Genomic DNA, 13,399 nt, shown 5'->3' on the forward strand with positions numbered 1-13,399 from the left:
GATTCTACGTCTAAAATAAAAGAGAAATAAATTTAATATCAGTAGATATTTGGGAGACCACCGTACGCAGCTCTAAACACACAACATAAATAAAGTCAGACCTTAAGCAACAGTGTTGTAAAATATTAAAAATATTAAATTTAAATTTATACCTCGAACAGCTGAACGTTAATTATACCTGTTCAGGCCTCAAAATTTCTTTTATTTAATTTAGACATTATCATTAGGTGATATGGCTATTGTTGTTTTTATTCTCAACGTTTTTTCAACTAGTTGTAACTATGAGTATCTATGTATCATATAAAGATTGTCCAGAGAGAATTTTGTTGACTATATTTGCTGAGTTGCTTGAATAATTTCGGGAATTATTATTGCAATCAGTTAGGAAATTACTGAACCGGCTAAGTTTGAGGTATTGAATATGAAATATTGAAGGTGAAATTAACATCTGCCGAAATCAGCACAATGTACCTAATTGGTTAAGGATGTTGACTGGCATTAAATTCGTAATTGATGTATTGCAAATTATGGCCTAAACCGTAATAGTCAATGGCAGCATTTGAGCCGTATTACGAGTAACTTGAACTTGCAACATGTACGAGGATAATATGTATATATTTGCCTGTGGTAGCAGACTTGAGGCATCTGCTTTTGGTTGAATACATACGTGTACGTATGTATGTATGGAGTCGAGATGCATGCACTCAGCTAAATGAAAACGTGCATGATGTTGCCAAAGAGTAACGAGTCATGCAACACGATGCAAAGATGCCACAATCTAAGCAGCAAGTAGCCGCAAAAGTAAAGGCAACTCGCAGCTGTAAAAGTGCAAGACATGCAACGCATATAAAGCAGCCAAGTCTCACAAAGTCCGTGCAACGTTGGGACAATGCCGTGTTGCAGGCAGTTGCAGATATATATACATATAAATATACATATACACATATACATATGCAAGTTGCCGCTTTGCTTGCCTAATTTGATCATTTATCAAGTGTAAAATGCAGAAGCTGGCAACCGTCTCGACGCGTTCTCTCAGCCATGGCTGTAAATCAAAAGAGAAGCCAAACGAAGCAAAGAGAAGCCAACGAAGCCGTCGTCGCTGTCGACTGACAAATCTAAACAGGCATGTAATCATTTCAGCTGAGGTCTTAATACCGCAATGCTGTCACTGTCACTATCTCTGTCTCTGTCTCAGTCTCTGTCTCAGTCTATAGACGCAGACAGTTTGTTATAAAGGCAAATAGTGCAAAGGGCCTTACAGCCGACAACGCGGCGTATACGCAATATTTGTAATGCAAGCTTTCTTTGTTGCTGCTGCTGAAAATAGAGCTTAGTCTTTTTGTGCTCAACGGCATATTTAATGAAGGTTTTAATTAAAATGCGAACTGATGATGCGTTACTTTCTTCGCTTTCTTTAATAAAATGTAAGACCAGACTCAATTCAAGCTTTATGGCAAAGTGACAACACTGACACAGCCAGGTTAGAGCTCTAAAACATTTTGGCCACTCTGGCACTTTTACTTTGCATTTACTCTCATTTGCAGCACTTAAGCTGTAACTCTAAACGACCAAGACCCGCAACGTGTAAACATAACGTTATTCGCATTATAAATATTTGAACGCTTAAAAGCTGGACAGGATCAGAAGCCAACAGAGTTTGAGGTGAAGATGAAAGCTAAAAGCAGAAACTGTTGCACCATTTTGGTGGCTGCCACTTAACAAAGCAACAACGATAACATCATATTGAGCTTATCTATATGATAATAAGCAGAGCACACGAAATGAAAACTTTAGTTCATCTTTCTCTCTTTCTCTTACACTGACTAAAAAAATTACAAAATTGATAATATTAGCTTAAAAAGTGCGTCGAAAACATTAGATTCTAAAGTTGGAAAACACATCTTGGTATTGTTGTAAGAATAAAAGCTCTTAAAATGTAAGTCAGCAAATAAAAAAAAATAAGTTCAATATTTTTTTTAGATTTTTTGTTGTTTTTTAAATTTTTAAACTTTATTCTGGCTATAATTATTTTTTCTTGGAGAGAGTGGGACTCGAGCCCGCACATGCTTTCAACTGAAGTGGCAACTCTAGCCAGAGCGCCACGGGCTTTAAAAAAATATGAACTTTCTATACTTTCCCAACTAATTAAGAGCCTAGGATTTTTAAAATTAATATTCTGACTATTGGCAAATTGGTCTTAAAATGGTTTTATTTTAAGAACAATATAAAACAATTTTAAGAACAATATAAAATTATTTTAAGAACAATATATTTAAGATGTTTTATTTTTATTTATTTATTTATTTGGCTTAGCACTACCAGAAAACTTATAAATTATTGGGTTAAAACATAAGAGTTCTTAAATCAAAAAATTTAAATTTAAATGTACACATTAATTTGAATCTTGTAATTTGTATAAATTATGATTATCTATTACTTATTAATTAATTAATAAAGTACTGTTGGTTTTTTTTTTCAGTGTTCATGGGATTTTCAAGATATCCTGCAGCTAATTTCAACTTGTTTCTGACAATTAAAAACTTGGCTGCCCAAACAAGCACGTGGCGAAACCGCAGCTGACACATTTAACCCCGTTGCAGATCACATTTGCATTTGTGCAGTTGTGCAGTTGAGCAGCTGTGCAGTTGTGTGTATGTGTGCGTGTGTGTGTGTGGCATGCATAATAGCAACAACAAAGTGCACCACTGGGAGCAAAGAAACCACAGTCGGAGCCACAGCTAGAGCCACATTACTCGTTATACGAATTTTGATTCGGATTCGGATTGTGATGCTGATGCTGATTCTAATGCTGATGTTGTTGCTGACTCTAAGCCATCTGGCAGTTTTCAGCTTTCCTGTGGTGAACTTTGCATTAGTTTGCATTAGACTTGTGCCAGTTGAGACTCTTCTTCTGCTTCTTCTTGTTGTGGTTGCTCTTGTTCTGGTTGCTGAATAATATTGTTATTGCCCTCATAGTATTATTGTGCCCCAAAGTGGCACAACGTTATCTGCTCTACTTATAGCTGTGACCTGAGGCCACAGAGTTCTTCTGCAACTTTCTGCATGCTTGACACATAAATTTTCATTCCCCCCTGAGTGGGATTTCTGCGGCAAGCCCACGCAACTCAGCTGTTTCTTCCTATTACATTAAAAGTAGCCACAAAACGATGCAAAATACTAGACAGGGACACGCTTCAAGGCCAAAGTAGCAGCTCCATTTTGGTAAACAAAGACAGGCACAAGCGCCAAAATTTCAATGTAATTTATTAAGTCTGACACCTGTCAGTGGCTCGCCAAGAAGCAGTAAATGCTCAAATTGATGATAGCGGGAGAAAGACTAAGTAAATGCTAGAGAGAGGGAATAAAGTAAAGATAAACGAAGAGCTAGACACAAGAATTTAAGTAAAACATATTTAATTTTTGATTTTTTAAGGTTAAGTCGTGGCCCTTTTATTCGCATATTGACCTAATTTAACCAGGGAATAACACCGTAATCGGTAACGGAACCCTTAACCGAAACTAACCGTATCATATTGAGTACCAGAACTAAAAGTGTAACTGAAATTAATTCTCTTTCAAGAACCAAAAAACGAAACGCTTGAGCCGGTACGGTTGTGGTAAAGTTGCTAGGTCAAAGAGTTGACAAACTTCCAACTGTCATAACTTGATGAAAACTGACCCGATTTTCAATCGGAATGCCATTTTGATCATAATTCGGTTTCTTAATTTAAACTGCATTAAAATTTTTTGCATTTAGAAAGTTTTATTATTTTTCCACTATCGACTATCGAAAATTCAAAATTTTAAATCTCGTATTTTCACTTTCAATCCACTCCTTATATCGTAATTAGTATAAAACAGCACTTTAAATTTGATTCTGAGACTGTCCATTTTTTGTACAAAATCATGTCAAAATTAAGAAATATTTTGACTTGTAAAGTTGCTAGGTCAGAGGCTTCAGCAACTTCGAACTGTCATAACTTTGGCAAAACTATACCGATTTTGAAGCGCAATGTCATTTTAATCATGGCTTGGCCTCTTTATTCATTATGTATTCAAATTTTGTTCATAAAAAAAATTTTTTTTTTCGACTATCGAAGCCATGGTTCTATGTTGAAATTTTGAAAATTCTAAATTTAAAATGTTTCGAAATTGATTCAGTGTACCGTTACGTCCCGGTACTGGTACCGAAACCGAAAGAAGATAACTGAAATAGAACCTTTTACCGAAATAGTTGTTTCGAAACGTACCGAAACCGAAACCGTAACCTTTATTGGTTTAAGTTTGATTCCTTGAATTTAAGAATAAAATTCTGAGTACATCACATGCTAAAATTAAGAATTTTAAGCTTGGGTGTTAGAATTATGTTATTTTCTGTTAGTTTTATAATTATTATATTTTTGCAAAAATTTAAATTTAACTACCACAGACATTTTTATACTAATAAAAAAATACTTCAATTGTTTTTTTAGATACTTGAGCAAGATTATGGTGCAGAATGAACGACAAGATATACCCTGAAGTAAAATCAACTTTTTTAAAACAATGAAGCATCTTTGTTATCTTTTCCTTTCCCAGCCAGATCAATAATAAAAGTCATCAGGTTGGTTGAGGCAATTCCTATTCACCAGTCTATAAAGATACCCCGCACGTACGTCTCTGGGAATGTGAATAAACGGGAATGGCACTTTTAGCGTTTGTGAAGAGCATCCTTTTGCTATGCTTCCTTCACACACAAACACACACACAATCACACACTTGCTGTCTTCTACTTTAAAATGGCAGCCTGGCGTGCATCCTGACGTGCCACGTATCCCGCAGCAAAAGTAAAAGACAACTGCGGCTTTTATTGTTTCCTCTGTTGACATTATCACGGTGGCGACACCTGCCGGCGCAAGTTGGCAAGCATTTTAATGTTTTGCTTTTAATGCAATGCGACAACACCTCAGAAGAGTAGGTGTGTGCCTGATTTACACTGTGCTCAAAGTCAATGTACCACATACGCTCAGTTGCCGCATTTAGATAATTAAAAGCGACCTCAACTCTCAACTCCCTCAAAGGGTTACTTAATGAAAATGCAAATTATTTTAAGAACTGGGAAACTCCGCTCTCGTTCCTTGTCAGTCGTTAAACATTACTTTCGAGCATTTTGCAAGTCATAGTTTATAATAAAACACTAAAATAATGAAAATATTACAAACCTTAAAAACTATTAAATATTAATAAAGTTGTAATAAATATTAAAGATCTATAAACTTAAATCGTTATCATTCCATTTTAACATTTGTTAAAGGTGACAATTCAAGCTTTAAAATTATGAATCTTTTTTCATCATTTAAGTACATTCTTTAAAACAAGATTAAATCCTTCAAGCATTCAAAATGATTCGACATATTTCAAGGATTTAATTAATTAAACCTTTTTCTTTAAATATGACAGTGATTTAAGCTGCAGTTGAATGCTGAAACTGACATTTTAAGCGGTTCGGTAAACTGTTTTCATTTAGTGAGCGATTACACGATTTACTCAATTATGCGTATTACTCATCGTTGAATAAAAAATGATGGCTGCCCATCTTCTATGCAATTGGACACTCTGCTGCAAATACAAATACGAGAGCACACACAGTACCAACAAATATAAAAAAAAAAAATGATAAAAAGTAACCAAATTGCGCACTACAATTTGATTACCAAGAATGACAGCCGCCATTTTGCCTGGCAAACGAAATTGCCGAGCCGTTTCATTGACAGTCGAAGAGGTGACGGATGGCAGAGAGGAAAGAGGGAGGGACGGAGGAAGGAAGTAGGGGAGTAAGGGAGTAGGAACGGTGCTCATCAAGTTGGCAATGCAAACGCACGCGTTTTATGAGTATCGTTTATTTGGCATGCAACTCCGCTGACTGACGAACTGCAACCCTGTTGCCATTTCCCTGTTTCATTTTTTTTTTTTCAGTTTTGGTTACGATTTCATTTTCGGTTTCAAAGGCTATAATCGAGATCCCGACCATAGGATACCCGTTACTTATTTCAATATATTTAAAAATATTTCAAAGAAATTAATGCCTAATAAAAACTACTGCATACTTTTAGGTGATTTTATTGAAGTAATAACTTTATTAATGACTTTGGTTAGCTATTACTCCCGTTCTACTTGTCCGATCTTGCTTCGGTTAAGTGATATTATAGATAAAATATATAGACAGCGTTAGTTACCAATAAAACTGTATTATCTAAACAACTGTGGGTGTGGTGGGAGTCTACAGAAATCTGTGTAAAAAATTTGATATCTCTGTCTCTTATAGTCTCTGAGATCTAGACGCTCACACGGACGAACAGACGGACGGACGGACAGACGGACAGACGGACGGACGGACGGACAGACACACATGGCTATATCGACTCGGCTGTTGAAGCTGATCAAAAATATATATACTTTATGGGGTCGGAGACACCTCCTTTTCCCTGTTGCATACATTCCAACAAACACAATATACCCTTTAAAATATTTTTGAAGTAACGGGTATAATAACGCGAAAAACTGAGGAAAAAAATAAGCGTCATAACTATTTTTTATGCAACGCTTTTGCGGTCGCCCTTAACGCTGATTTATGAGTGTTAAGTTAATTTGGGCTGTCAGGCGAGGTTGCATCTCCCACTGCAGCAACCGCTGTTGCCACTGCTTCACATTTTCGGGCACTCTGTTCATGCGGCACATGCATTTTTGAGAGGCACACACACACTCACACACACACACACTCAGAGCTATTCTGCCGACACACAAAGGTTGCAAGCACGGACAGAATTGCACTTTGAGTTATAGTCAAAATATAAAACGCACAGTTTCATTTATAGTGCATGCATTTATAGTGCATGCATCTGAGGTGAAACAAAATAGATGGCCTTTTAGACCTACTTCCCCAACTGACATCCCTGAAGAAAGAATAGCTAATTGTACCTGCTAACCTCTTGGGAAGTGGGCAAGGGACTTCGGTCTAAATTATAATGATATTCACGTGTAAGTGTATACAATTTATTATGCAATTATTTAGACAAAACTGATTTTAAAAAGAAAAAACCTTTCTTTATTTGTATTGTTATTTTTAAGACAAGAAAAAACAAATGTACTAACTATAGTGAGCTCCATTAGGCCATAAGTAATACCTATAAAGACAACCTTTTTTTATTTGATACGCTCAATCCCAAATTTCAGAATAATTGGATCACAGCCTTCTTTTTTTAACTCCCAAATTGGTTCATTACATACACGTAATAGTAAAAAAGGCGAACATGGACTGACCTATTCTTTAGTTGGTCTATTATCGGGTTTTTCATTAAATTGGCATCCAAAAGTGAATAAAATTTTAATATATTAAATATAATTACACCCTAGAACCATTTATATTTTATATATTTTTGATAATAATGGGATAATATTGTTAGCAGAAACAGAAACCTTTAAAAACGTATTTCTTGAAGGATTAATCTCTGTTAACAGCCCCTGTTATAATAATCCCAATGCAAGGTTCTTTGTCAGCAACATAGATGGCGCTACTGTTACCCCTATTTGTTTTTTTAAGAGCACATTTAAAATTCTTCATAGAGGGCGAATATCGCACATGCGCAGTTCTTTTTAATTCAAAGAAAGAGATAGAAAGAGAGTGAAACAACTATATTTTCAGAATTCGAGTGAATAAGCTAATGTTTTTATGAAAGGGTCAGCTATAGAGCATTACAAATTTAAATTTTAAATTGTCAAAACATCGTCAAAAATTAACCGATTTTTTCGTGGAACGCTAATTCTATCACAATTTACAATTTATTTGATTTAATCAATTTGACTATAAAATGCCTCTTTCTCATACGAAAATCTAACGTAAGTTATAGAAAATGATAAAATAAAAAATTGAAATTATTGCTTGCTAATGTGTAGACAAAATGATTACCCATGAATTCATTAACTCAAAGAGAAACAGAAACATAGACTTAGATTGTTGTTATTTCTTATCGATAGCAGGTGATAAGATTACCGTTCAGTTGAGTATGCAGTTCAAGTGGAATTTAGTTGACCGTCGAATATCGCGATGAACGGACGTAGAATAACATGAAGACAACACGAATAGTCGCTGTTTTATTTGCACTTTTGTTGTGCACGCGGATAACAGTAACCAGTCGGCAAATATATTAGCCATATTTTCGTATACCTTTAGTACTCCGTATTTGGTTGTAAAACCCTATATAAAAGCACTTATTGCCAAAGGACATAACGTGACCGTGATCTCTTCCGTTAATTTGCTTCCGGACATTGATGGAGTGCGACATATTCGTGCTGCAGCTTTGGATCAAGTAATAGATCGTAAGTATATATGTAGGAAATGCCTTAATTAATGGCAAGGTTATTTTTAGATGCATCAACGCAATTCGTGTTGTTAAAGCCCGTAAAGCTTATCATTAATACAAACATTTCGTATCGATGTTACTTGGAAATATTTTCAATTACTTTCGCAGTATTCCCACAGGTTAAACCATAAACTAAACAAAATTCTCTTGTATCGTCATTGCAGATATTATAAACTTTGAATTTGACACGGATGTTCTGACAAACAAATGGAAAGAAGGATCATTATCGGCCAGATTTCATTACAATATCTCTCGTAGCATTTTAAGCGACGTGAAGGTACAATCTTTACTTAAGGATCAAAGCGAGCACTTCGACATGGTCGTCTTGGAACCAACCCATTCAGATGCACTCATTGGCTTTGCAGAACACTTTAATGCCCCCCAAGTGGGATTGTCGGCAATTGGTTGCTCCTGGTTGGTTGACTATCAAGCTGGGAATTCAGCTCCAAGTGTATACAGGCCAATATCTCCAATGGGCTATTCCCGTGGTAAAAGCTTGGTGGATAAGTGGAACAATTGGATTTACATAACAGAGGAATGGATGATGGATCGACTGGTTTACCTGCCTGGACAGCTCGAGTTGTTTGTCAGCTATTTTTCATTCCCACCAGAAAAGTTCTACGAAAGACGCAGAAACTTCTCGCTGATGTTAATTAATCAGCACTTTAGTTTAGGCCGCGTTAGGTCTAATGTTCCCAATGTTATCGAGGTGGGGGGAATGCATATGGCAGAGCCAAGCGTACCCCTTGAACCGGAACTACTCGACTTTCTCAATGGGGCTGAGCATGGCGCTATCTACTTTTCCTTGGGCATGGAGATTTTGAACAAGTGGTTGCCCAAAAACATGGAGCAAACGATGCTGCAAACCTTCTCACAGTTAAAACAACGTGTCGTATGGAAGCACGAGATGGAAACGATGCCGAACAAATCTGACAACATATATCTAAGCTCGATGGCATCCCAACGTCAACTTCTAGAGCATCCCAATGTGAAGCTTTTCATCACACACGGCGGTCTCCTCAGTCTTATCGAGGCGGCCTATTCGGGAGTTCCCATGCTGGGATTGCCGATATATTTCGATCAGTTTGACAATGTAGAGCGCATGCAGCAGGCAGGTGTAGCACTTTCAATGGATTTCAACGCGGTGACCGCCGAGCAACTAACACACAACATCAAGGAACTGTTAGAGAATCCCTGCTATGCACTCAAAGCTAAGGAATTATCTGCTCGATTTCGTGACCAGCCGACAAGTCCGCTCGAGAGGGCCGTTTGGTGGACGGAGTACGTTCTACGGCACAAGGGAGCACCCCATATGCGCATGGCTGAGCACGAGATGGGCTTCGTTCCTTACTATAGAATTCATTTCATCGCAATACTCTACGGACGCATTGCAATTGCCGCTTTCATATTAATCTTTGTCACATTCATGGTCGTCAATTGCGTCTTGAAGGAATTACGAAGGATATTTGGACCGCCAGTATTTTACACTGCATTATAGCAAACACCACCAGATAAGAATGTCAATTAGAGAGAAAGTAAGTCTAGTGTTAACCGTTAAATGCCACAAAGAATATTCGTAATTTATTAAATCATTGTTGTCTATTTTCTGATATCTACTTAAGTGTCCAAAGTGACGAAATCCTTATGCAATTTAAGATCTGAAATCTCCTATTATCATAAATAAACCAAATAAATGTGTAAAACAGGAAAACGTATTTTTGTTCCTCAGACTAGTAGTCTGGCAAACGGTAAGTCTTTTAAATCGGCCGAGATATTTGAAGTACAAAATATTAAAATTAAATTATTGAGAGTTGACTAAGTAAACAGAAAGCTATTCCAATATTTCACCAACAAATCACAAAATGCTTGTAGCTAAAAAGTAAAATCCAACGTAAACCGTAAACATAGATAGTAAATAATGTTTTTAATCAAATTGAAATTATTGCTCATTTATAATAGTTCGCACTCGGCAGTGTCCACCAAAACATAGCGAATGAATCAAAGAGAAATAGAGAGGTAGATTGAAATCATTGTTTACACTTATCAATAGTGTGAGCTGATAAGATAACCATTAAGTAGAAAATACAGTCCAAGTAGAACGTTAGTTGAACGTCGAATATCGCGATGAACGGACGTAGATTAACATGAAGACCACAAAAGTTGTGGTTGTTGTATTAGCACTTTTGTTGTGCTCGCGAGTAACACAATCGGCAAATATATTGGGCATATTTTCGTATACATTTGGTACTCCCTATTTGGTTGTAAAACCTTATATAAAAGCACTTATTGCCAAAGGACATAATGTCACTGTGATTTCATCCGTCAGATTCCTACCCGACATTGAGGGAGTACGACACATTCGTGTTTCAAATCTAGATCAGGCGATAGAGGGTAAGTATTTTTAGACCCCGTACTTAAAAAAAGTACAGGTGTCTTTTATGTTTGTTTTAACGAATATGTGCGTAACAGGCAGAAGACCCTAAAAAGTATATATATTCTTGATCAGCATCAATAACCGAGTCGATATAGCAATGTCCGTCTGTCTGTCTGTCTGTCTGTCTGTCTGTCTGTCTGTCTGTCCGTCTGTCTGTCCGTCTGTCCGTCTGTATGAGCGCCTAGATCTCAGAGACCATAAGAGAGAGAGACACCAAACTTGGGATGTAGGCTCCTCTATATTGCAAGCAGATCAAGTTTGTTTCAAAATTCAGCCACGCCCCCTTTATCGCCCACAAATTGAAAAAAAAATTTGATATCCAAATTATAGAAACAATTTAAAAGGTAGTGACATCAAATTTGGTAAGAAGATTTCTCTATATTGCAGGCAGGACCATAGGTCATAGGACCGATCGGGTGAAAATGAAGTCTTAATATAAAAAATTTTTTTGTTTAATGAGATATCGTAACCAAACTTATAGAATATACAAAGTTGGTTCAAATCGGACCACTATATCATATAGCTGTGATAGGACTGATCGGACGTAAATCAAGTCTAAGTAAGAAAAACTTTTTTCCATTAGTAGTTTTTGCCAAGGTCGACAGTCGACTATGCTCTACTGCAGCACCGGCCGACTAGTTATATATTGGCGACGTCCCCAATATGTGGAAAGATTATTGGTAGATAAAGCTCGTAAAGTTTATCAATGTTACTCTTTAACGATTCGCATTTTCAGATATAATGAATTATAATTTTGAATCGGACTATCTTACAAACAAATGGAAAGGAGCATTGTTGGCGGCCGGTTTCTATTACAATACGACGAATGCCATTTTAAGCGACTTGAAAGTGCAGTCTATGCTAAAGGATGAAAGCGAGCACTTCGACATGATCGTCATGGATCCGACATTTTCAGATTCACTTATTGGATTTGCGGCACATTTTGACGCTTTGCAAGTGGGTGTGTCGGCTTTTGGATCCTCGTGGTTAATTGACTATCAGGCTGGGAACTCAGCTCCCAGTATTTATAGGCCAATATCACCAATGGGATATTCCCGTGGTGAGGGCCTGGTAGATAAGTGGAATAATTGGATAATGATAGTAGAGGAGTGGTTGATGGAGCGACTGGTTTACCTGCCGGTACAGCAGGAGCTGTTCCGACGTTACTTTTCATTTTCAGATGCTACGTTCTATGAAAGACGCAGAAACTTCTCGCTGATGTTAATTAATCAGCACTTTAGTCTAGGCCGCGTTAGGTCTAATGTTCCCAATGTTATCGAAGTGGGGGGAATGCATATGGCAGAGCCAAGCGTACCCCTTGAACCGGAACTACTCGACTTTCTCGATGGGGCTGAGCATGGCGCTATCTACTTTTCCTTGGGCATGGAGATTTTGAACAAGTGGTTGCCCAAAAATATTGAAAAAAATATGCTGGAAAGCTTCTCCCACTTGAAACAGCGTGTCGTATGGAAGCACGAGTTGGATACGCTGCCTAACAAGTCGGATAATATATATCTGACTTCGATGACATCACAGCGTCTGCTCCTGGAGCATCCCAATGTGAAACTCTTTATAACACACGGCGGTCTCCTCAGTCTTTTTGAGGCGGCCTACGCGGCCGTTCCCATGTTGGGAATACCCATATTTTTTGATCAGTTTGACAATGTGGAGCGCATGAAACAGGCAGGTGTTTCACGTACTATCGATATTAATAAGGTGACCGCCGAGCAATTAACACACAACATCAAGGAACTGTTAGAGAATCCCTGCTATGCACTCAAGGCTAAGGAATTATCTGCTCGATTTCGTGACCAGCCGACAAGTCCGCTCGAGAGGGCCGTTTGGTGGACGGAGTATGTTCTACGGCACAAGGGAGCACCCCATATGCGCATGACCGAGCACGAGATGGGCTTCGTTCCTTACTATAGTATTCAGTTCTTTTCGATACTCTACGGACGCATTGCATTTACTGCATTCATAGTATTCATACTAACCTTCATGTTTGTCAAATGCGTCTTGAAGGAATTTCGTCGGTTATTTCGCTCGCCAATTTCTTAAAACTGCGTTGTACATCCCCAAAAAAAAACCGTTATTCGCCACAAGTAATATATATGTACATATGTATGTTAAGTATATTTTACGATCACCATCTTGATATATGTTTTTGTGTTTGAGCTTTGGTGAAATCATTATGCCACATAAGAACTGAAATCTCTTTCGACAATAAATAACCGCACTTAATATGTTACAAATGTCATTATTTTCTCTTAAATTAATTATATCGGCACAAATTAATACCGCGCGTGTTGAAAGGCTGCGAAAACTTGCTCGCAGCCAACTTCACTTGAGTCGAAACTTGCGCGCAACCAACTTCACTCGAGTCGAAATTTTGCGCGCAGCCAGCTTCAAGTGAGTCGAAAAGTTGCGCGCGGTCAACTTCACTCGAGTCAATTAATTGCGCGCAGCCAACTTCAATCGAGTCGAAACTTGCGCGCAGCCAACTTCACGGGAGTCATAAACTTGCGCATTTGCAGCAAAGAAATTAACCAGTCACATTACGGTT

The 13,399-nt window shown here is 37.5% G+C and overlaps 2 protein-coding genes across 2 annotated transcripts; both read left to right on the top strand.

Moving 5' to 3' along the window:
- Positions 1-7,007: 7,007 nt before the first annotated feature.
- Positions 7,008-10,107, top strand: LOC117789538 (UDP-glucuronosyltransferase 2C1-like). Its single transcript, XM_034628569.1, has 3 exons — positions 7,008-7,020; positions 8,113-8,358; positions 8,567-10,107. Exons 1-3 carry the CDS (start codon positions 7,008-7,010, stop codon positions 9,898-9,900), a joined length of 1,593 nt encoding a protein of 530 aa, XP_034484460.1. The 3' UTR covers positions 9,901-10,107.
- Positions 10,108-10,518: 411 nt separating this feature from the next.
- LOC117791758 (2-hydroxyacylsphingosine 1-beta-galactosyltransferase-like) lies at positions 10,519-13,077 on the top strand. The gene is made up of 2 exons (XM_034631633.1): positions 10,519-10,793; positions 11,573-13,077. The coding sequence occupies exons 1-2, from the start codon at positions 10,547-10,549 to the stop codon at positions 12,892-12,894; spliced, it is 1,569 nt and encodes a 522-aa protein (XP_034487524.1). The 5' UTR covers positions 10,519-10,546; the 3' UTR covers positions 12,895-13,077.
- Positions 13,078-13,399: the final 322 nt, after the last annotated feature.

The sequence above is a fragment of the Drosophila innubila genome (genome assembly GCF_004354385.1).
Source record: "Drosophila innubila isolate TH190305 chromosome 3R unlocalized genomic scaffold, UK_Dinn_1.0 2_E_3R, whole genome shotgun sequence".
In the NCBI taxonomy this organism is placed as follows: Eukaryota; Metazoa; Arthropoda; class Insecta; order Diptera; family Drosophilidae; genus Drosophila; species Drosophila innubila.